Genomic DNA, 24,842 nt, shown 5'->3' with positions numbered 1-24,842 from the left:
TGCAAAACTACAGGACAGCTTCTCTTTTTGGTGAAGCCTTCATCAGAGAAGCAGCTCACAAGAAATCACAGCTGCTGCCTCTGAAAAGCAGTGAGAAAGCAAAGATCCACTTGTGGATGCACAGAGCAGCCAACACTCCCCATAGCCCCCACCAAAACATCAGAGCCCGAGATCTTTACCCTGATCAATATTTCCAAGATGCTACTTTGAAATCTTTCGCTCAATTAACCTAGCCAGACAGGACAACCGTGAGCATCCCCATGACATCTTCTTGATACCAGAGCGACTTTCATGATTCTACCAAGAAAGAAAGTGCCCAAGACGAGAAACTGGGGCAGCACCCGAGAGGGATCAACAGAAATAGAGAATGTGCTGAGCCAGGTACCCAATCTGTCACAGGGACAGATCAGGCAGCATCCACACCGCTGCTATTTCAGGGTGAGGAGGGCACCTTCACTGCAGTGTGCAAACTGCAAAATAACTGGGCTGAGAAGCAGCACTGCTTTAGACGGGAGACTTAGTGCATGAATCATCCTTTTTTTTTGACCCATAGCAGGTGCATGAGATGAAATGTAGCTCGGAAAGCTGGATGAGGGATGCCAGCAGAGCAGGAGGCTCCTGAGCAGGAGAAGAGCTCGCTCCGGCCAGGGTAGGAGCTGGCACAGGTAATGCTGACCCACCACCGCTCTGGGCCAGGAGGCATTTGCTTTGCAGAGGTTCTTTGGACCAAACAAAGAGTAGCAGAAAAAACAACTCCAGCAAGCATGCGGACAACATTTTCTGCGAGGTTCAAGTTATCCATGACTTTTGACCCAAGATTAAATCTAGTGTGTAACTGGTGGTTATATATTGAGTCATATGAGCAGGCGAATCGCAGGAACCCCATGTTCTCCAAACAACTTGCGCCCCTCTGGGCCTGACTGCGAACCGCTCACGTTTGCTAGCCGAGGCACCCTCCAGCTTTTGCATCATCTTTTTAATTCAATACTTACAAAGCATTTTTTTGTCTGACCAGTATCTCAAGCCCAGAACAAAACAAACCCAGCAATGCCGCAGGCGGCCAGCCCAAGGAAGCCAGACTTCCTATCAAGTTTTGCTGCTCAGTGGCTGCTCCAATGTCTAGTAAAGGGCTGGGATCACGCTGCAGCATTTTTCTCAGCAGGAGCTGTCTCTCCTCTCCCCGAGCAATTATCTTGATGCGCATAGAAATAGCCTTTTGACTTCCACCTCTGTGTGCAATTTAGGTGAAAATGAACACCGGAGTTGGAAAATATTAGCAGGGGGTGAGTGGCAGGTAAATGGGCTCTCCCAGGGTGCGATGCCTGCATTGATACCCACTGGGAAGGCAGAAGAACTTGGCATAGCCTAGTCCTGGCTCTCCCTGAACTAATTTTTAACGCTTTGCACCTCTCTCCCCTCTCCTTAGGGCTGTAGGAGGCTGAACTCATTCACCTTTCCTGCAGAGCCTGGGTAAGAACTGTAAAAGGTTCACCAGGGTGTTTCCCAGCACCGGTGCCTGGAATGGGGCTGGCACAGCCCATGTGTGCTGGAGACCTTTGCCTTCCCTCTGTCTGGGCAGGCTGGGGACCTGGGGAGGACACAAAACAGGGCTGATCCGAGGTCTACCAACATCCCTGAAAGGTTCTAGTGAGTGGAAGGTGTGTTGCGAGAAGTTTGCATCATGCAGGGGATCATCATGGACCTGCACACACCGGGCCAGCAGCAAGGGATGCACAGGGGGCCACATGGGTCCCACTGCCCTCAACATGCACAGGCTCAAGGCCACGGGGAAAGAGACCTGTCTTGCTGCAGCAGGGTTAAATTAAGGCCAAATCATCTCTTTTTCTTCCTGCAATAACTCAATGGCTGGTAGAAACCCAGCAGGAAGGTTGTGACCTCTGTGCAGGCTGGTCGTGTGTCTGACCACACTGGTATGGAGCTGCCTAAGAGGCATTTCATCACCAAAGGCTCTTTGTCTGGAAGACCAGCCACCGTCCCAGGAGGGATGGTGGTGACATGGGAGGTGGGGGACAACTCAGCTCCAGGTTCCGAATAGGGGCAGCCCTGTCCTGATGGCCTCAGGACTCTCGGAAGATGCCCTGGAGGACAGCTGTCCCCAGCAGTCCCCCAGCCAGTGCTGGCTTTGATGCGATCCTGGATGCCCCAGCACGGCAGTGTCCCCCAGCTCCCACCAGCTCCCACCCCTGTACCTGATCCTGTGCAGGACCTCACCATGTCCCCTCGTGTTCCACCGCACCTCCTGGCAGGACACCCAGCACCTTACTGGTCTGAACTGGTGCAGGCGTTGCCACTGGGCTTTCACCTGCTTTCAGCTAAGGTGGTTCTGCATTGCTTTGCAGCGAAAACAAAGAAACAGCTGGAGAGGAAAAATCCTTGGTTAGTAAACAGAGCTGAGCAACCACAGACCTCTCACCCAGGAGAGGCGGAGGGCTGGGAAAGCGGAACCGCCTGGGGCACCCAGGGTTGAATTTCGACACCCTGCTGAAGACAAGATGCTTTTATTTTATCGTCTGGGTCCCAAGGCTCCCCGTGCTGCCCCACGTGCAGCAGCGGCGAGGGTGGCTCTTTGTTCTGGCTGCAGAGCCCCATGGTGAGGAGGAGCTGGGTGTGAGGGGAGAGGCAGTGCCTGAGAAGTGGCAATGGTTAGGATTTGAGGTTGGCTCTCAGGGCTTGCTTTGCTCTCTCCTCTCCCTACTCCCCTTCGCAGCCTCAGCAGAGGAGGACAAGGGGGCAAAGAAGGGTGCCTGGGGGGTGTTCCCAGGTCTCAGTTACTCAGTAGTCCTTTATTCCCGCAGCCCCTCTGCTTTGCTTCATTTCTCAGCTGATTTTCCTAAGTCCACCACCGCATCCACCACCACTCACCCTGGTTTATGTTGTGTTCAGGTCACAGTGTGTCCCTCCTGGCAGTGCCAGCTCCCATCACATCCCCCTTGGATGGGACAGAGGAGCAAACCCCTGAACTAGAGGCCAAAAATGTGTGCTTTAACATCTCCCATCTGTTTTTTTCCAGGAGGAGGACGCGTGGCTCTGAACATGTGCACCCTGTGGTCCATCTCTGCATGCCACCGCCGTCCTCCAGGTATACACGTGTCTGTCCCCGGGGCTTTGTCCTCCATGGACAGGTAAGGTCACGCTGGGACAGTCCTGCTGCTGAGTTCCTTCAGTGCCGGCTGTGACGCCTGTGTCCTGCTCCACCTCCAGCATAAATCACGCCAAGTTATAAATCCCCGCCAGTCTTCAGGGCCCCGTCCCTGGGGAGGCCAACAGTTCAGCCCTGAGGCAGCAAACCCAAAGATCATGTTTTTCACAGGGATGATGTTACCCACTGGCACAAACAAGAGCCCGGAGCTGGGGGTGGCGGCACCTCGGGGTGGCACCGATCCAGCTGCACGCGTGCGAGGACAATTCAGGGCACAAACCTTCAGCTGGGCTGATGTTTCCAAAAGGATCTGATCTCTGGCCTGGTTCCTGCATGAACCCTTGTGCCTGCATGAGGAAAATGGACTGATCAGGGCAACAGGAGCACGGGGCAAAAATACTCAGCTTTGGGTGTTCCAAGGTGATGCCGGGTGGTATTGAACTGTGGAGGGGCTGTGGCCAAAGGGGTTGGGGACGGAGGAGGGTGAGGGGAGACCTTATCATGCTCTACTACTACTTAAATGAGGTTTTAGAGAGGTGGGTGTTGGTCTCTTTTCCCAAGTGATAAGTGATAGGACAAGAGGGAATGGCCTTACGCTGCCTCAGGGGAAGATTAGATTGGACATCAGGAAAAATTTCTTCACAGAAAGAGTTCTCAGGCACTGGCATCACTGCCCAGGGAGGTGGCGGAGTCCCTATCCCCGGAGGGGTTTAACAGACGGATAGATAATGTGCTTAGGGATGTGATTCAGTAGTGGACAGGTGGGGTTGGACTTGATGATCTCAAAGGTCTTTTCCATCCTAGTGATTTTATGATTCTATGGTCTGCCCCAGGGGGGTTCCTGCTCCTTTCCCAGCCCCATGTTTTGCAAAGCCTCCTGTCCCCACCCTCACAGTGGCTCCCAGCCCACAGGGTCCTGTCCCCTTCCAGCCATGGCTGAACCCTGTCGGTGGAAGGATTTCGGGAGATTTGGGGAGATTCTGAACCAAACCCTACAGGACACACAAGCAGCCTCACAGCAGCTTTCTAGGGCACAGGCAGGTGAAAACAGGCTTTATTTTTTTCCTAGAGAACTCCTAAGGTCCCTGCTGCTAAGAATACCTGGGAACCTTGATTTTCTTTTGAAAAACCTTGTTTCCTTGCCATGACAGCTGCTGCAGAAAGCCTGAGCCTGAAAAGGGTGGCATGAATTTGCCACTCAACGAGATTAAATGGGCTCTCAGGACATGGGAAGGGCAGGCGACCCTGGTGGGAAGTGTGGGCAGCTCCTGGGGAGTCACCGGGCACATCCCAAGGACTTGCTGGGAAGTGCTGGAGGAGCCTCCGCACCGACAGCCATCACCACGCACACTCACGTGGCAAGACCCTTTCCATTTCTCATCACTGGCTGGCTCTGCAATCTCTTCTACAGGAATCTAGTAGATTATTTCTCTGTTTGTGGGTGTGAGAGATTGATAAGGAGGGGGAAGCAGAAAGCCGCTTGGTTTTCTGTCCTTGGGGCTGCTTCGGGGCAGGCAGTGGGTTACAGTGAGGTGCCAGGTACCCACTGGCTATCAGCAGGATGTGGTGATTGGCTTTTCTTATAGAAATAGCCCTCTCAACACCAGAGGAAAAAATATCCTCATTATCTGTTGCCTGCTTGCCTCGTGCTCAATACATCAAACAGCAAATCAATGCCAGCCCTGTGCAGGGAGAGGGTCCCCAAGGGTATTGTCTTGATTTTGGTCGTGCAGGCTCATATTGTCCCTAATTTCTGTGACCTGAAAGTCCCCAGGTAAGGACAAGCCGATACTACTCATGGCTGGATGCAGGGCTCAGCCCCATGCGATGGGCACAAACATGGCCTTGCTGCAAGCCACAGCTGCTCCCTGTCCTCCTCTTCCCAGCTGCATTCCTGCAGCACAGTCCAGGGTCACTGGCCAGGGGCTGCTTGGTGGCGACAAGCTGGATTTTAGGGGTGAGACAAGTTGGGGGCACCTGCATTCCTCAAGCGCTGGTTTTCTAGTTCAGTGCCCTGTGCCATCAAGGGCAACAGTCACATTTTGCATTGAGCAGCAGCACAAACTCCCTGACCTCCTCAGGGCTTGCCGGGCATGTGAGCCACGGCGAGAGCCAGTGGAGTTCCCAGCTGAAGGCTGTCCCTTCAAGCGAGCTGCTCGTCCCTGCTGGTGGCCCTGGGGGAGCACCCTCAGCCAGCCTGGCTGCAGGAGAGGACGAGGAGAGCTTTGGGCTCTGCCGCCGAAGGACAAAACAGGAACAGTGCAAGGGTGCAGCGAGGCTGCTGAAGGTGTTGGAGCACAGCCCTCCTCCTCCGGCAGCCAGAATGCCGTAACATCCCAGGAACAGCCCGAAGGTCCTGTTCCAGCTCCCAAACTGAAAACAGAAGTGCGTCTTGTTCTCGTTCTGTTTTCAAAGCCAGAAAGGTCGGGGCTGCGAGAGCCCTGCCAGGCTGGGCGGCACTGCCAGCTCCGACCTCGGCCCATGGGGGACCAACGTGTGCCGCTGCTCCTGCCCAGCCGATGGCTCCGTGCCGGCAGCGCCAGGCTGGTGAGAGCCGGAGGGCCTCCCTGAAAACCCACATTTGGAGAGTCTTGCGCCTGCATTCATGCTGTCATTCCTGCTCCCTGCAACGCCCATGCGTGCCAGAGGGAAGGGAGATATGTGTCTGGGGAGACCACACCATGGATCCGCTGCACCCAGCACAGCCCCAAAGCCCTGCTGCAAAACACCATTGCCTCCTAGGATTTGCCTTGACACTGTGGAAGGACTTCCTAATCCACCTCCAAATCCCCCAAGCCCCAAGAAAGTTTCATTCTCATTAGATGGGGCCATTGTTAGAGGGGCCGGTTGGAAATGAGGTCTTTGTGGAAAGCTCTCCCATTAGGACAGGATGGGAAGGAATTCAAAGTGTTCCTATGGCAGGAACAGCTGTGTGGCCCTGCCATGGCCATGTCAGGCTCTGAACCATCCCCTGTCCTCCCTTGTTCCCGTGCTCGGTGCCTGAATGTGTTGCTGCCTGCTCAGCAGAGATTATTAGCAGAGAAAATCATTAGGCACAGGGTCAGAAGCTCAAGGGACACACAAATGCCTCTGTCACTTGGAAATCAATCCGAGCCATCCACCCAAGCTGAATTTCCTCCAGCTTCCCTCGAAGCGATGGCAGTTTCTTTCCATCGGGAGGAGGAGGTCTGTCCAGAGCGGATACTGGTTCTGCTTTAGCTTTGAGCTCTGGGCCACTGTTCGCAGCCCAGGGCTCTGCAGGACTCTCTGCCATCCAGATCTCAAAGCAAATTAATGTGTTTTGCCCACATATCGGCACCAGGAGCTGGCTAGGCCCTGGGAGCAAAATCCTGCACCAGAGCCCTGGAGAAGAGGCTTTGGATCCAGACACTGGAGGAGGCTGGGAGGGTTTGGTGGAGAAGCATCACAACCTGCTTCCCTCCTCGCTATCCAGGAGTGCAGAGGAGATACAGGGACCTCCAGGCTGAGTAGGCAAAGCTGTTGCACACCGTGATATTATTATCATGGACAGTTGCCCTGTGCGATCATGCAGCCTGCAGAGCGCTTCCAGGGATCCTGTGCCCGCCGTGCAGGGAGCAGCATAGCCGACAGTGACTCTCCCTCCGAGCACCCTGTGTCCCCAAGGCAGCTCGGGCATTCTTGCTGACTCAAGCCGACAGTGTATTGACATTCGCTTTGACCTTTTGAATCACAAGGATGTTCTGTCCTTCCTGGCTAAGTACAGCCTGGATACCCTGTGGGAGGATTATACTGTATATACAGCGGCTGCAAATCCACAGCTGGCAGAAGAGAAGGGTGTTTGTGTTCATGTAGGGTGCAGAGGTGGTGGGATGAGAGTGAGCAGTTGTTGCCAGTGCCTGGTTTTCCTCCCAGGATGCCCAAGTGGATGTGGAACACCCAGCGAGAAGAATGGTGGTGGCGGCAGGAAAAATGCCAGCAGCTGGTGTGGAGATGGGATCCTACAAAAGCAGGAGCTGCAGCCCAGCCCTCGAGCAACCGCCCCCTCTCCACTAGCTCCAGAGGCTGCTCCCAGCTCCCAATGTTTCCCGTCCTCCAGCTAATTATGCCTTTTGTTTTCACAGAACATGGAGAACTGCAATTAGGAGGCAAGATGCAAAATCAGCCATGAGCACCCAGCTGGATCCCAAGGATGGTGCTTTCCATCTCGGCCCCCCAAAACTCCTCTCTGGGCAGTGGCAGAGGCTGTTTCAGTAAAAACCTACCCCCATCCCCAAAAGTTTGAGCTGATAGGAAAGGCAGGGTGTTGCAATTCCCGAAGGTGTAACATATGGAACAAGCTGATTGTGCTAAATTACTGTCTTCCCCCCTCGATCGTGGCCCGTGCCCTGGCACACAACAAACAGGGAACTAACCCTGCCAACCCTTCCTCCTGCAGCCCATGGGAGCCAGAGCAGGTCCCCAGGCAGGGCTGCCTCCTCCCTGCCCTCTGCAGCCAGAGGGTTTTGGCAGAGGGCTCCCCGCGGCTCTCCCCAAGCCCTGCCAGCAGGCTTTGTCCCATCACTGGCTCCATTCAAGGCTGTCATGGCCCAGATCCGGCCACCCTGCAACCCCATGGCGCCAGGGAGGCTGGCAGCTTCATCCTCCCAGCCTAGATACGCTGCTTATCTCTCCCCTTTCTTGCCCTGACACATTTTTTTCCTGTTTCTCCTTAGCCAACCAGCTCGAGGGACTCTCATCTCAAGCTCTGGCTCACCCCTTCCCAAGGCATGCTCAGCAGCATCCTTTGCAAGCACATTTCCTGAGGCTTGTGCACGACGTCAAGAGCACAAATGGCAACCTGGCAGTGAAACCCTTTTGCCTTACATCTTTAAGCCACACCGATATCCACAAACCCCTTCCAGCAGCCAAGACAGGGTATGGTGAAGGCAGCTTGGCTGCAGTCATGGGGCACAGGCAGCAGAGCATGGACCCCAAAGCCCAGCGTTGCCTCCTCGCTGCGGGGCTGTGGCCACGCAACCTCCATAGCAAGGGAGGCAAAAAGTGTTTGAAAGCTTCTGCAAGCCCAGGGAGGCCAGAGAGTTTATTCAAGGTGTGCTGCTCTGAGAACAAGGTTTGTACTTGACAGTTGGCAGCGATCTTCTGGTTTTGGGGGAACAAAGAGAAAGCCAGATGTAGAGCCCAAGACCAGGCTGAGGGCCATGGGATGGGATGGGATGGGATGGGATGGGATGGGATGGGATGGGATGGGATGGGATGGGATGGGATGGGATGGGATGGGAAGGACAGCCTCTGCTGCTGCCCCAAAACCACACTGTGACCACAAGTGGAGCAGCGATCACGCAGCTGGCTACTCAATAGATCCTGCAGCACCAAGCAATCACCAGCAGCCATGCCAGGAGCTTGGCCAGGTTCAGGGAGCAAAGCACCGCACTTTCAGTTTGCTCAAATGCTCACTACTGCTGCCAAGAGAGCCTTACACATCAGAAGAGTCTCAGCTGTGGTGGGCCCTGCTGGGGAAGTGGTGGGTTCCAGATCTTGCAGAGCACTTGTTGGTGAAGGAAAAATCAGAGCCCAGGCAGGGGTTCCTGCTGCATGGCTCGTTCATCTGCCTTGTTGCCCAGGGGCACATGGTGACATTTGCTGCGGTCCCAGCCCAGGCTGTTTCTTGCCAGCACAGAGCAGGTCTGCCCAGTCCAATGGCACAGGGAGGCTGCCGCAAGCCCTGCTGTTGGCAATGGCATCGCTCAAAACACGGGGCACGACTGGACCAAGAGCACCATTGTTTGTTTGGGAACACAGCTCATTACACCAAGCAGCACTGGCCACTATAAAGGTGATTCCTTCCTAACTTCATTTCTAAGGGGAGGAGGTTTCTGTCTGCTCATCTGCCAGCTCCTTCCTGCAACTGCCCTGTTCATGAGCCTGTTAGTTAGATTAAAACACGGTAAAATTTAGCAAGAGGGACCTCAGACATCCCCCATCCTCCAGAGGTCATGGCCACCAGCACCCGTGTGAGGGAGAGGTTCAAACCAACAGCCCTTACCGTGGGAAGGCTGGAGCAGGAGCCCATCAGCTTGGCAGGGAAATGGGTCTATTGGTTCCCAGCGTGGGATCCGCCCTGCATGCACACACCTGCAGATATGTGTGTGTGTTTGCATGTATGCGCATGCCTGCCTGCATGCACGTGTGCTTGCATGCATCCATATGTATGCACGTCCACCATTGCGTATCTCCAGCCTCATGTGTCTTGTAGGGACAATGTTGTGTCCAGGTGGAGAAGCCCCTTTGGAGACATGACTCCCTGGCAATTTTCATAGACACACTGAAAATCCCACACTTGCAAACCCTCTTGGGAGTGGTCCCTGGCCCATGCCTTGTCCCACAGCACACTTGCAAACCAGTGCTGCTGTTGGCAGAGACTCGTTGTGGGGGCTTTGCTTTGGGTGACCAGATCCAGCCTGGTTCAGCCTTTCCCAGCCCAGAGGAGCTGCTTTCCACCCCTGAAAGAGCAACTCATATGATACTCTTATCAGCCAGGGATGATGATGCAAAACTTCCTTAGCCAGCAATTAGACTTAAGGCAATTATCTTTACAGTTGCTGAGAGATGCCGGAATGGGCTGGTCAGCAACCAGCTCCTGGTGTAATCCCTGGGTGGGAGAGACAAGAGATGCGGTGCCAGCTTTGCCAGGAGCTGCCGCCACCATGGAAGACGAGCAAAACACAGCAGGAGCACCTGAAGAGCCTCCTGCAGTGCCAGGAGGGACAGCTTTGTGTGGGAGAGAGAGCAAGGACAGGGAGGTCTTTATCTGAGAGCTGAATGCCCGTCTCTAATGACATTTGTTTGCACTCAGATTAATGATGAAACTGGCTGAGCCACACTGGGTGTAGAAGATGGTATTAGGGACTGAAATGCATCTCATGATGCTCCAGCCCTGCTCTCTGCCCACTGCCATTGCGGTAGAAGCCAGGCTTGACTCAGCTTTATTTGCAAGGAAGAAATAGGCAAAAGCTGGCTTTAGGCTGGATTGAGCCATGGGCACCCAGTGGGCGGCAGCTGCTGAGCTGGGCTTTAGGGCACAGTCCTTTGGGGGACAAAGACAGGCTTCTGGCTGAGAAATATCCATGGAGGAAATGCGTAAAGGACAACTGCACACATTTCTCTAGATAGAACAACAAGAAGGGATTTTCTTTTCTCCCTTGACATAGTTTGGAAACCTTAATTTGATGCTGCTAGAATGAAGCAAGCCCTGAGCCCTGACAGCTGCTCAGGGCCAAAATCCCAAACCAGTCCCAGCCCAGCAAACAAGCCCTCCTTGGATAAACCAGAGAGTGGCTGGGATGATGAGAAAGCTTTTGGGCAGGATGGGATGTGGCTGAGCACTGGCTCACCAGTTGATGCCCGAGGGGTTGCTAGGAGCGAGGGGTTGGAGCTGGAAGGATGGGGGAGCCAGCTCTAGGAAAACCCAGCCCATTTTATGTCAAAACCTTTATCTGAGGGAAATGTGCCACAATTTCCTGGCCTTGTTTGTGCTGCATGAGCCAGTAAAATTCCCAGGAATTTTTTTTTGCTACCTGGTCAGCAAAACCTCTCTGATACGCTTTGTTTATTAGTGGCTAAACATTAAACCCCTGGCAAACAGTGCTCCTTGGGGCTGGGGATGCATGACCGAGTCAAGCCAGCCCACAGGCTGCCAGCCTCCAAATTGAGCAAGACCTGCTGGTACGGCCGAGGAGGGGAACCTGCTGCTCCAGGCAGGGGGACAGCAGCTTCCTGAGACTGTGGGTGCCACAGGGAGCCCAGGACCGGGAGGAGGAAGGCTCACAAACTGCTGCCCTTACCATGGCCCTGCACAAATGTCCTTTCCCCGGGTAAGGAGAAAGATTAAATGTTTTCTCACCAGAGCTAGATGACACCTCCCCATCTGCCAGCACCTCGATTTTCAAGAGAGATGTGTTTCCCACTACACCAGCACTGCCCCAGAAACCTACTGCTCTGGTATATAAAACTGTATTCTTCAAGGACATCTGATTCATCCTGCAAAGCCTACGTAAAATTTGTCTGTTTTCGGTAATTAGGCCAATTATAGCAAAATGGTATTTGCAAGTTGAGCAAAGGACAGGCTAAAATCTTAACCTGATGTCTTTCCAGTGGTGCCAAAACAAAGCCCAAACAAAGCCCTTTTCCTCTCACCCTGTGTTAGGTAACAAGAGCAACATTTTGAAGCGCTTAGACATCGGGTAACGGCTTTTCCTGCCACACTTGAAGGGAACCTGACAAACACACAAACAAAGCCTGACCCACTTTAGCAGAATAAAAACCACACCAAGAAAGGGAGCAGAGACTTCAATAAAGTCCTTAATGCGGCCCCATTAGCAAGTCTCTGCAACACGCGTCCAGATAAATTTGTCTCAACAAGTTCGTCCTCTGAACAGAGCGAGCTGTGAAACCCACACTGAGCCCATGCGCCGGGCAGTGCTGCTCTGGGACCCACGGGTACATGAGCACAGGGATGCTCACAAGGATCATAGAATCCTGGGATGGTTTGAGCTGGAAAGGACCTCAAAGCCCACCCAGCTCTCCGGCCTTCAGCATCATTGGGTTGCTCTTGGACAGGCAGTACGGCCATGAGGTCATAGAATCATAGGATAGTTTGGGTTGGAAGGGACCTTAAAGATCATCCAGTTCCACCTCCCTGCCATGGGCAGGGACACCTCTCACTGGATCAGGGGCTTCAAGTCCCACCCAACCTGGCCTTGAACACCTCCAGGGATGGGGCAGCCACAACTTCTCTGGGCAACCTGGACCAGAGCCTCACCAGCCTCAGAGCAGAACATTCCTTCTGGATATCACATCTAAATCTTGGCTCTTTCAGCTTAAATGATACACAAGCATAGGGATGCACACAGGGATGCGTGTCCCCAGGGATGCACACGTATCCACCACCTTCCCAAAGCACAGGGTTGCATCCAGTGGGCTGGAAAATCAATCCTTGCTCGGGTGCTGGGCAGAGGTGCAGACTCTTGCAGCATTGCTTCAAGCCCATGATTGCATATCGAGAATGCAAACACCTTTGCCTCATGTGGTTCATGGCATGTTTTGTGGGTAACCCATTATTTGTAAATAACGGCAGGGATGTTGCTGAGCCACTGCACTGTGGGGCAGAGCCAGCGGTGATCTGGGACTGGTTTTGTGCCATGGTAAGAACAATTCCCTCTGCAGGGGCAGGTTTTCTCAGGGACACTCCAAATTCACGCTCCTGTAAGGCAAATTTAGCCCCTTTGCACTGGCTGGAAACTGAGGCTGGGAGTGCTTGAGCCTAGCTCCAGGATAACCTGGTGGGACCCTGCAGCCCCCTGGATTGACCACCCTGGGATGCCCATGGTCACAATGCTGCCCAACAGAGACAGCGAGCTTCAGAGCTGCTTGCATGCAGAGATGGATCAGGCTGTGGGCAGGTGATCCAGCTGCCGGCAGGTGATCCGGCTGCGTGTTTTCCCGGATCCATGTTCCTGCGTAGCTGACCTTGCGCAAGAAGCCCTGTGCTCTCCTTGCCCACGCATTGGCTTGGGTGCCTCCCCCAGGTGGCACAAAGCCCAAATCAGCCCTGGTGTTTGCTCAGCAGTGGCGTGGCAACAGTGAGCATCACAAGATTTGTGGACACTCCCTGTGCCCTTGGATCATCCCCCTTTCCCCCTCCCTCCGCCTTGGTCTACCGAAGCACTGGCCTTCATGGCCAGGCCACTGCCCTGTTGCTCTGCAACCAACCCAGAGCTACAAGCAGTTTGGCCAAACCTCCTGTGCCACCTCTTGTCCCGGGCTCTGCCCAATTTGCCGGGATAGGTGGTGCAGCGGATAGTCGGACCTTTTCCTGTTCTCGTTCTCGGTTGCCTCCGGGGTTCGAGCCAACAACCTGGCCCCTGTTTGGGTGCTGCTTTAACTCCGAGCTCCTCCTTGGAGTGCCCTACGAGCTCCTCCTTGGAGTGCCCTAACTTTCTCGCCTTCTCTCTATTGGAGTGCTCTCTCTTACTGCGAGCTCTTCCTTTGAGTGGTCTTCCTAACTGCTCTGCCAGGCTTTCACCCACTTACTAACTCAGCTGGCCCTAATTATTTCTTATCTAGCCTACAATTCCCCCATCTTTGTTTTCACTTATTTAGCCTACAATTCTTTGTTTCTATACTTTTACATTTATCTAGCCTACAAGGTGGCCACTCTCCTTGAGGACAAGCACCTCCTGGACCATGGGACAATGGCGCTCCACCCCATGGCAGCCCTGGAATGGGGCACTGCAGAGTTTCCCCAGCAGCAGGCAGCTCTGCCAAAGCAAGGTGAGCTCCAAGAGCCATCAGAGTGCCTTGGACACGTTTGGTGCTGTTTGTTCACACCAGCTGGATCTTCAACCCTAATGGCACCCAGGACACCAGCAGCAGCCAGACCTCCAGGGCATAAATCTCTCTGGCTAAAACATTGCTCCAAAGGATGAAGCTTGGCTGATGACCCCCCTATTCCCATTAGCAACTGAGAGGAACCAGGACACCGAGGCCCTGAATGAAGCCAGGAGTCAAGATGAGGCAGAGCCTGAGACCAAATTCCCATCTGGTCAAAATTAGGGGGATCCTGAGCAGTCGCAGTATCACAGCTACGATCTAACAAAAGAGGTCAAAGTTTCTGTGCAGCTGACCTGCCAAAGTGAGAGCTCTGCTCATTTCTATCGCCCCCATCCCAGGTGGCCACAATCCTGACAACACCTCCCCAAATTAGCAATGCTGACTTATCCCACCATGGCAGTTCAGCAAGACTTAAATAGGAAATTCAGGCTGATGATGCAGTGTGGGGGCAGAAGGAAGAGATAAAGTTCAACCTGGTGATAGCCACACAGTAAAAAATAACAGAGCTGGTGACAACAGCACAAGCAGCTCCAGATGGTCCGGCAGTGAGAAGCAGAGCCTGGTGAAATGCCAGACCATCACTACAAAAACGTGAAGTCATTGTAAGAAAACGGTGAAAGGCACAGAGTCACCTGGTGCTGAACTAAATAACGTGATAAATCCCTCAAAAGCTACTTTTGGAAGCAGACAAGAGGTGCAATTTGTATAAAAATGACAGGGAAAAGAAGAATAACATTGGTATCATGAAGAAGCAGGCAATAACAAGAGGTTCTGGATATGGGTTATTTGATCAGCTGTTTTTTAGGATAATGGGTTAACCAGACATTTGCGTGAGCAATGAGTGTACACCATGGCTTTAAGATGTGAGGGATCAGGTGGTTCAGAGCCATTCTCACATTTCAGAAACTGGCTGGCCAGCAAGCAGATTATACAAACACTGTGTGCTGAAAAGCATGTCTCCTACTCCCTCCCTGACCTGTCCACAGGGTCTCAGCTCTCTCCACAGTCACAGAATCTCAGAGTGATTGGGGTTGGAAGGGCCCTCTGGAGCTCATCCAGTCCAACCCCCTCTGCTAACGTAGGGCCACCTCAAGCACATTGCAGAGGAACACATTATCTCCAGAGGAGGAGACTCCACACCCTCCCTGGGCAGCCTGTTCCTGTGCTCCATCAGCCTCACAGGAGAGAAGTTTTTCCTCATGTTCAGGTGGATCTTCCCATGCTCCAGTTTGTGCCCACTGCCTCTTGTCCTGTCACTGGGCAAGACTGAAGTGTCTGGGCCCCTCTTCCTGACCCCTGCCCTTTAGATACTGATCAGCATTGATGAGATCCATTCTCAGTCTGCTCTTCTCCAGGCTGAAGGGACCAGGTCTCTCAGCCCTTCCTCAAAAGAGAAATGCTCCAGTCCCCTCATCATCCTCGCCAGGGATATAAACACACTGTCATGGTATAGACAACAGCTCTACTTTGCCCCCTGCACAAGCGGACGCTCCAACGGTGAGCACACAGTCTCATCTGACCAATTCACCACCATCTTCAGTGATGAACCCTACCATGAAATGTCTACACTTTCCCCTGGACTTGCCATGAGACATGACAAGCCCCAATGGACAGAGAAGGGTTACCTATAGGAGCTGGAGAGGCTGTTCCCACAAGAAAGCGAAGGTGAGAGGCAGGGACAGGGAGGAAAGCCAACTAGGTAAAGTTGTGTGTTCCAGCTGCTGTGGAAACACATGACCCAAATGGGAACAGAATGGCACAAAGAAATGCTGATTGACAGTGCTTTAGGTACGGCTGAATGGTATCTGCGTATTGTCACCTGCCCTAATGACCGCCTGACTCACCCGTCAGAGGCAGGACTGCAGAAGCCTAGCAATTAGCCACTCTCCTCCATGAAGTCAAAGGGAGAGTTAAAACCAGCACAGTACAGAGGAAAGTGTCCCCCGTGGAGCTTGAATTGAGTCTCTCTTTAGAAATAGCCCATAAAGAGTGACAGGAATGAACCTCTGGACTCAGCTTCACACAAAGGACGCAGCATCCTGTACCTCCTGCTTGGCTCAGTCAAGGACCATAAATACCACCAGCCTCCACACAGTGAGCTGCTCTGTGGGTCCCAAGCTCCCTCGGGGTCCTTCGCACATTCCAGCATCAGCACCGGAGCTGGGATCTATTCCTGACCGTAGCAACAAAGTGAGCAATTGCATCTGCTATATTTAGAGCAAACAGTCAATATTCCACATCTCTGAATGGTCACCAGCATTCTCATTTGATATATAAATAGCCTCCAACTGCTTTTCAAAAGAAATTTGTTCAAAAAGGAAAATTGCCTTCCCCGTCATCCTCAACCCGTAACTGCAGAACTGGGGGGAGCGGTGTGCTATTTAAAATGAAAAATTAAATCATGCATTTTCTCAATGCCAGGATGAAAAAACTCATCACTGTGGCTGCATTATTAGCAGTGATCCTTCATGTCAAAAGAGGGGTTTAAATGCGACGGCAAACTCTGAGGCCGTTTGGTGTGGAGGGGCATCCTCTTCCACCACCTAAGCTTGACTGTGCACTGTCTCAAGCCACCTTTTACCCGCAGGGCAGCCACACGAGAGCTCCATTCCTCCCTCCTCGCCCAGGTCCCAGCCCTGACACTAGATTTCTCTCATTTCCTCTGGATTCCTTCAGTTTCCAACCCAGGCTCTCAGCCAGTGCTCCAGCTTGCTTCCCTCTGACTGATGTCAACTGTGCTTCCTCCCTTGGGAAGAAAGCCTGGTCCTGCGTAAGCACCCATCTTTAAGGCATTTCAAAGACCAGATCCTCATCACTCAGCTCCCTTCACCACTATTCCCAGTTGCATTAAAGCCAAACTGAGGACAGCAGCTGATGAAAAAACACGGCAGAAAGCTGGGATCTAAACCAGACAGCAAAACCCTGCTGTGGTTAGTGATTCAACACTGAATAATGCAATTTTCCCCTGAAGATTTGGCTCAAAAGAGAGGGATGCATGCGGGCGTGGGACACTGATCTGAGCATTTTGAGGGGTTGGCGGCTGCCACGAGAGCAGCAGAGGATGGTTCCCGGGACCTCGTCTCCTCGCTCTGTGCTCATGAGGAGCCGTTAACCTGAAATTATAAAAGAAACTCCTGAAACAAAGTATTTTGTTTAAAGGGGAGAAATTGCTTTTATTCTTTGCAGGGTGCTAGATGGAAGATCTTCCACAGAACTAGCACACTGACTGAATTCCTTATTTATACAAAACCGATGCTCAAAAGCCCACCTAGCTGACACGATTGTTACACCGACCTAATATAGATATTCATTAGGATACACAATTCTATTTTAACACAAAATTGCTTATTTCCTTCTCACATCCTTAGTTAGAATAAGGGTGTCCTTCAGGTAATCCTTAAACAACCACGAATCCTCCCTATCTGATATCCCTTTCTGTGTTACACCATGCATTTTCAAACTTGAGTCGATTAACTACCGAGTTCAGCATTTTCTTAAGCTCAAATGTCTGCATCCCTGAGCAGAGGCCGGGATGTTTATAGAGGATCTAAAATGTCTGCATTCCTGGTCAGACATTAGGAAGTTTGTAGAAGATACCTAGTGTCTGTGTCTCTGGGATCAGGATGTTTGTAGTGAACAAACGAGGTAAGAGGTGCAAAATATATTCTCCTTATCCCTCTCAGTAACAGAGGGACCCTGTGCTCTGTCCTTCTTCCCACCTCTCAGCTCAGTCCTGCACGGACACATAGGGCTTAGGCGAGACGAGAGGGTTGTTGGGGTCTGCAGGAGCATAACCCAAGCCCAGGCTCAGGCTCAGCCCAAGCACAGCCCAGAGCCACTTGGTCTCATGGGAGGTGTCCCTGCCCATGGCAGGGGCTTGGAACTGGGTGAGCTTTAAGGTCCCTTCCAACCCAAACCATTCCATGACTCTAGCACCCAGGCTCAGGCCCTGTGCAGGGGAAGCCCCAGGCCAGACCCCAACACTGGGCCAGGCCCAGCCCAGGCCCCAGTGCAGGCCCAAGTTCTGGCCCAGCCCAGGCCCCAGTGCAGGCCCAAGTTCTGGCCCAGCCCAGGCCCAAGCCCACCCCAGACCCCATGCAGTCCCAGTCCAAGGCTCAGGGAAGGCCCAGACCAGCCCATGGTGCACAACCAGGCTGAGGGCCAGCCCAGTTCTAAGCTCAGGGTAAGGCCCTGGCCAGACTCTAGTGCACGCCCTGGCACAGGCCCAGTCCCAAGCTCGAGGGAAGGCAAATGCCAGGTCCTGACCCAGCCCAAGCTCAAAGGAAGCCTCAGGCCTAGCTGCTGCACAGGCCCAGCCCCTAGCCTGGGGAAGGTCCAGACCGGACCCTGGAGCATGTCCAGGGCCAGGACCAGGCCGGGCCTAAGCTTGGGGAAGGCCAAGGTCCAGGCCCAAGCTCAATCTCGAAGGAAGCTCCAGGCCAGGCCCAGGAGTAGGCTCCGGCCCAAGCTCGGAGAAGGCCTAGGTCCAGGCCCAGGCTCAGGCCAGGCTCAAACCCAGCCCAGGTCAAGGCTCAGGCCCAAGCTCAGAGAAGGCCCAGGCCGAGCTCAAGCTCGAAGGAAGCCTTAGGCCAGGCCCAAGCCCAGTCCAGTCCCGAAGGCCCAGACCCACGCCAGGCCTAAGCTTAGGAAAGCCCCAGACCCCGGCGCAGGCCCGGCTCAAGCCCATCCCACCGGCGCAGGCGTGGGGCGGTGCAGCGCCGCGCTCCGCCCGGCCCCGCCATGGCCTCCGGGGCCGCTGCCGCCGCCCGCGGAGCTGCGGAGGAGCCGCCGCCGCCCGAGCCGCCCGCCGAGCAGAAGCCGCCGCCGCCGCCCGAGCCGCCCGCACAGGAGGAGTTCTCCTTCCTGCCGCTCGTCCACGACATCATCAAATGGTAACGGCGGCACCGCGGCCCGTGCGGCTGGTGGAGCCCCGGGCGGCGCGGGGTGCGGAGCAGGTCTCTGTGTCCCCCTTTGATGATGCTTTCCCACACTCAGCATGGCCGGGGGGCTCTTGGACAGGGAATAGGGCGATAGGATACTTCTCTGGTGATGCTCTCAGGCCCAGCATCCCTGGGCTGCTCTGGACAGGCAGGGAGAGGGGCCATGAGATCCCCCTTTGATGATGCTCTCCGGCCTTCAGCATCATTGGGTTGCTCTTGGACAGGCAGTATGGCCATGAGATCATAGAATCATAGAATAGTTAGGGTTGGAAGGGATCTTAAAGATCACCCTAGCCATGGACAGGGACACCTCCCACTACATCAGGCTGCCCAAAGCCCCATCCAGCCTGGCCTTGAACACCTCCAGGGATGGGGCAGCCACAACTTCCCTGGGCAACTTGTTCCAGTGCCTCACCACTCTCATGGTGAAGAAATTCTTCCTAATGTCCAGTCTAAACCTGCCCCTCTCCAGTTTATACCCATTGCCCCTCGTCCTATCACCACATGCCTTTATGAATAGTTCCTCTCCAGCTTTCTTGTAGGCATCCTCTTGTAGCTTTCTTGTAGAACCCCCTGTGGTGATGCTCTCCACTCCCCCAACATCCCCAGGGTGTCCTGGATAGGCAGCAGGGCAATGGGGTCCCCCCTCATATGATGCTTTTCCACTCCCAGCATCCTCAGGCATGCCCTGGATGGAGGTCATGGCTGTGTGGTCTCCTTGTTATTGATGCTTTCCCACCCTCAGCACTGCCAGGTTTCTCTGGACAGGGAGTAGGGCCATGGGATCCCCCTCTGGTGATGTTCTCCGGCCCCCAGCATCCGTGGGGTGCCCTGGATGGGGAGCAGGGCAATGGGTTCTCCACTCTAGTGATGCTCTCTAACCATCTCTAACCATTGCCTATGCCCTTTTTCTGTCAGCAATAGTTCCTGGGAAGAATGTCAGGGCAGCTGGCACAGGCCCAAGTACATCTCTGCTCCAAGTAACACCAGCACCTCACTGGTGTTTGGGTCACAGGGCAGTCCAGGTGCTTCCATCGCCCAGGTGCACTGCTCCACCGTTTACAACCAGGAGCCGGAGAATTGTACCTCTGCAGGGTTATTGCTCCAGATAACTGCGCTGTTTGGCTGATAACAGCCTCAGAAAGTACAGGCAGTGCCAGAGCAGGAATGCTGCATGTTTCAGGACAGTTGTAAAAAGGAGGATGGCTTTGTCAGTGGTATGGGTTAAATTGTTCTCTTCCTGGTTCAAGGTCAGTACTGTAGGGGTAAAAGGTACTTGTACAAGAGTCCTGGGTAAACCCTTCAGAGATGCTACTCTGAGGTCCCGATATGGGCATGATTCTGCCGTGAAAATCCATCCAGGAGAGCTCCATGCTCTCACCTGGGTGTGAGGCAGAGGGCAGAGGGCATAGCATGCATGAATTCCTTTGTTACTGGTTGTGGGCCTGGCTGCCCTTTCCCCAAGCACTTATTCAGGAGCTGAGGTTGGTTTGTGCCCTGCGATGTTTCACTTGTATCAAGCATGTCTGAAAGGTGAGAGATTCACCCTTAACGAGACTGCAGCCTGAGCACCACGGCAAGGAAAGACTGAATACCTCCTGACACACTGGTCAGAATGGGCATGAGAACGCAAACCTTCTCATTTTCCTCAGTCTCCTTGTTGTGCTGGACGTGGTGAGTTGGTCCCAGTCTTGATTCTTCCTGATCTGTCCAGACCACAGAAGTGAGGCTAAGCCCCTTGCCAGGTACATGCATGTACAAAAGCAAAGTGGGCAGTAGCCATGGGCCGAGACCTGCCAGAGTCCTATGTGCCACTGAACATGGTGACCTGCAGATGACAATCCTGAAGATATCTTGTGTCTGGTCTCACTGAGCCATGCACCCCTACTACCAGCTACCTCCCTCACCTTCGCACGTGGCATTTTCTGGGCAGCTTGAGCAAACGTAGTAGGCTGCACAGGGCTGTAGGACCACAACAGCAAGCAGCGGGATGCGTTATCTCATGTCCCTGACAGATGGCAAACGCAGTTATCCTTTGACACTGCTGCTAGTCGCAGAGCCCAGCCCTGCTGTTTTGACACTGACTCAGCCATGAAGGCACATCTCCGAAGTGACTCTGCTTGGGAGTGAGGATATATCGCGTAAATTTGCTTACATTCAAGGACACGTGGTCTTTCCTGTTGTTTGGGTCCTGATAAAGTTTTCCTAGGCAGGGCTTGTTGATATTTTCACCCTTGTACAGTCAGGACTCATCACTGCTGAGGTCCCAGTGCTTGGGCTCCACCAATTGTTGTGCTACTTCAGTGAGGAACATTGCGCCTTAAGGAAGGTGTAAGACATGGTCCATCAGCACAGGCTGTGGTTGGACATTGTCTTGAATCCTGTGTTATTGCAGGAGCTGCAGGCTCTTCCCACACCTCCTTACCCTGTCTGCCCATGCCCTCGAAGAGAATCACTTCAGTGGCCTGATCCATCGGGAAAACCACCCTTCAGAACAGAAAAACCACAAACTTGATCCTTTGGATCAACCAGCCGGACAGGCAGCCATCAGTTCTGTGTGTGGGGAAGGGAACAAAGCCCCAGGGAGACCTAGAGCAGGGAGGACAACCTTCTCAAAGCCAGCCTGCAGCTATGATGGATTAAAGGCAGAGTCAATCCATCCTTCCCTAGATGTGCCGTGGGGTTGTGTGTGCGCTTGTATTTTTCCGCTGCTGACCTGACTGTGAATGCCTGCATAATGGGGATACATTATAGTACCAGCTGCAGTTTTGTTTAGAAGGGAGTAATGAATATTTCGTTCCAGCAGGCTTTTGAAATGAACAGTGACCATCTGGTTAAAAGTTTTCCTCTCAGCCATGTCACGATTCCCCAAAGTTATAATCGAGCGACTCTCTGCCCTGGTCATGCCAAGCAGATTTATTTTTAGGCCTGTCGATTGAACGGGCTCCCAGTTTTCAATGATCATTAGAATCCCACTCTTGTTATTAACAGGCACCCTGGAAGCAAGGACTTGCTTTTGCCTGGAATCAGTAAAACTTCTCTGTGGTGCTAACAAAGCTGTGGCAGATACTAATGAGGGTTTGAGGGCAGACGCTGCCTCAGACAACACTGATCCTTGAAAAGCACAGATCTGGCTGCAGAACCAATTGTGCTGCCACTTCTCTTTTATTAGGTATACATCCCCAGAGAGTAATTTTAAAGCTCCAAAGTGCCGTTTTCTCTGCCATTGGATACTCTGAGACTTTGGGGAACAGTTTCTATTTTCTGCTGTCAAGCTGTTTGACTGCATTGATTTTTTGTATTACGGCAGCAACGGGTCACGGGTGAGACTGAGATCTCTTTTTCCAGGTGCCTACACACAACGCACGTACATTATCTTACCTTCCCCGAAGAGAGATATGGGAGTTCAAAGAAAGGGAGAATTTAGCCTGTTCCATGGTAATGTTTTAAAGCTGCAGACCAGCTCCTAACTGTATTGATGGGTCCTGAGATAACTGGATTTTATGCTCGAAATTAGCAGGAAATCAGTTTGATGCAGAGGCTACCCAGCCTGTATGTCTCTCTGTGTCCATTTTATTTGGGATAGGTGAATTAGCTGTGTGTAGTTAAAAACCAAGAGCAAGAGTTTCCCGCTGAATTCCAGTTTAAGCTCTGGTTGCACTGGAAATGGCGGTCACCCCGGCAGGTACTTTGCTTTCAGATAGGAGAATTAAACAGTGCTTCCATTTTCTCTCCTTTGCAGCATGGACAAGGACAGCCAGGACGTTCACCAAGTGCTGAATGAGCTCAAGAACAAGTTCCAGGAGATGAGGAAGCTGATCAGCTCCATGCCTGGCATCAGTGTGAGCCCAGAGCAGCAGCAGCAGCAGCTGCAGAACCTGCGGGAGCAGGTCCGGACCAAAAATGAACTGCTGCAGAAGTACAAGAGCCTGTGCATGTTTGAAATCCCTAAGGAGTAGGAGAGCTTCACTCTCTGGGTCTGAGATACCTCATTTTCTGGCTGAACAGGAGAGGAAAAAGTGGCAGAAGTTTAATTTCTTTTCTGCTTTTTTGGTGGCATTGCTCTGAAGGCGTGTCTGTGTGGATCACAGGCATGTGGCACTGAACCAGAACACTGTGTGCTTCACCTATGATGATTACAGTGGCACAATCACTTTGATCCACTGTAAGACTATGCATTTATGTATGCATCTCTTCTGTTTTCTCTCTGGGCGGGGTGAGGTTTTATTCTTATATTCAGTCAAAGGGGAGACATTATGTTTTCTCCTCACTAAAGGTCAAAGTACCTGCTGGTTGACTTCAACAAGAAAAAGGGAGCATTTTCATTTTAAAGTGGCCCAACATCAAAAGGGAGCCAAGAGGGAAGTGTGAGCTGTTTGGCGCTGCTCCTGGAAAGGGTCTCTGGGGCACTTTCCAGTCTGTGTGTGTTGAAAGAAGAATGATTGCTTTCAATTACTTCTGTGTTTTTGTCTTTTTAAACAAGTGATGGTTGTGTCTGAGATAAGTCAAGTAAAGATTTGGAAATTCCAGACTGCCTCTCTTGTGTATTCACTGAGTGGATGTGGGCTGAGCAGGGGCAGGACTTCAGCAGCACAGAAGACATGTGTCTCCTGGGCCTGGCTCTTGTGTCTTTATGTTGCTTTTTTTGGAAGCAGGAATACTCAGGAGAGCAAAGCAGGGACTGCCAGGAAAGTGGATTTCGATAGGCTTTGGGTGTGTAAATCTCCCTGGGCCAGTGAAGTTTATAGGCAATACACTGGGCATCAGGAAGGGAAAGCAGAATCAAAACAAAGGGCATGGATGACGAGCTTTTAGTTATTTCATACTTAACAGAAGGCAGGCTTAACAAGATGGGTGAGTTCCACATCCAAAGTGCTCCAGAGGCTTCCCACAAACACAAGCACTTGAGTGGCCTGAGCATTTGCCAGTGGCTGATGGAAAGCTCTTGAATGTTATCGCCTTCAGATGGATCCCAGAGCTCCCTACCCTCCATCTTCCTGTTATGGTGGCTGATGACAACCTGGTAAGCAGCACAACATCTCTCTAACAGAGATGTGATGGGACATCAGCTCTCACTGTTCTCCGAATTGTATGGGTCAGTAGTGGAAGAGTAGTGGAAGGTGAAAAAAACAGCTAGTGAAATACAGTATGGGTTGAGAACCAGCATCCAAGGGAAGGTAGTTCTGCCTTCAAAAGAAGAGAAGTGAGGTCTATTTGGGTTGGATTTTCCTTTCCTAAATGAAGAGGCAAGTAATTCTCACTGGGAGCTGGGATGATAGCGACTCACCTGCAGCCTAGAGTTCCCTGTGTCCCTGATGGAATACTTTGCTAGTACTTTCTTTGGGAAGGTGCCAGTGTGTAAACTCTGAGTAAAGCAGAACACCAAGACAAACATAGCACAGTGTACACTCGTTTTATTAACTAAATTACCTGCCAGTCATTGCCTGCCCAGTTCAATAAATTGTGTCTCATGCGGATTTTTTTTCTGCCAGCTGCTGTTCCTGTGAAATCAGGGCATATGCGGAGCTGGAAGAAACAGCGTGTTTCCAAAGAAATGCCTGGCGCTTAGCACAGGAACAAGTTAACTCTGTCAACTTGAATCCAAGTTTCAAATGAAACTGAAGTGGTTTGGTTTGCAGCTTCTCTCACTCGTCTTTGTTTTGTGGCTTCAATAGAATTTTTTTTACTGTGAATATGTATTAAACATCGATTTGTTCTACTGCTTGGAGGAGGAATAGGCTGAGCGTGAACTGAAACAGATGCTGGAGCCAGGGAGAGCTGTTCTTTGAAGAGTTTTTCCCTTTCCCTTTGACTTTTAGCAATGGTTACTACAGCTTGTTAGTAGAAAGAGATCAAAAACTATCAATGCAAAGGTGACCTTTCGAGCAAAGTACTTCCTTTACTCAGATTGCAGACTAAAAACAATATCTCAGACGGTTGCAAATGAGTCACTCTCTGTTGACATCATTAAAGTGTGCTCAGTTAATCGAGAAAACATGAAACACAATCAGCTCTTTATAACGAAGTGATGTCAGTTTGCTCGGTTCCTGCAGTGAATGACATGCCAATGCCCAGCGTGTCATGGGCTGGCAGGATCGTCACTCGGCATTAGTGGAGTGAGGAAAGAGTCCTGGCTCAGTGACCGGTTTGAGTAACTAACTGTGCGTGGTCTTTCGTTACTCTGTGTGGCAAGAAATCGTCTGCTTGCAGAGACGGAAACCTTTGCACTGGGAGTCGGAGAAAATGGGGTAATAGAGGGATCGGGATGAGAGGCCGTTCTTAGCACCTCAGAGATGGGCTTTGGTCTCGGTTTGATGGGATTTGGTTTTGGTATAGGGCAAGGCGAGGAAGCAAAGGCAAACCCACAGGTG

General features: G+C 52.4%; 1 protein-coding gene across 1 annotated transcript; it reads left to right on the top strand.

Annotated features, from left to right (window-relative positions):
- The first annotated feature begins 18,233 nt into the window (after positions 1-18,233).
- On the top strand, positions 18,234-23,000 carry MED9 (mediator complex subunit 9). Its single transcript, XM_054080987.1, has 2 exons — positions 18,234-18,423; positions 22,214-23,000. Exons 1-2 carry the CDS (start codon positions 18,272-18,274, stop codon positions 22,428-22,430), a joined length of 369 nt encoding a protein of 122 aa, XP_053936962.1. The 5' UTR covers positions 18,234-18,271; the 3' UTR covers positions 22,431-23,000.
- Positions 23,001-24,842: the final 1,842 nt, after the last annotated feature.

Source organism: Cuculus canorus, chromosome 15, assembly GCF_017976375.1.
Source record: "Cuculus canorus isolate bCucCan1 chromosome 15, bCucCan1.pri, whole genome shotgun sequence".
Taxonomy (NCBI): Eukaryota; Metazoa; Chordata; class Aves; order Cuculiformes; family Cuculidae; genus Cuculus; species Cuculus canorus.
The sequence above is the reverse complement of the archived record's forward strand: the minus strand, read 5'-3'. Positions and strand labels throughout refer to the sequence as shown.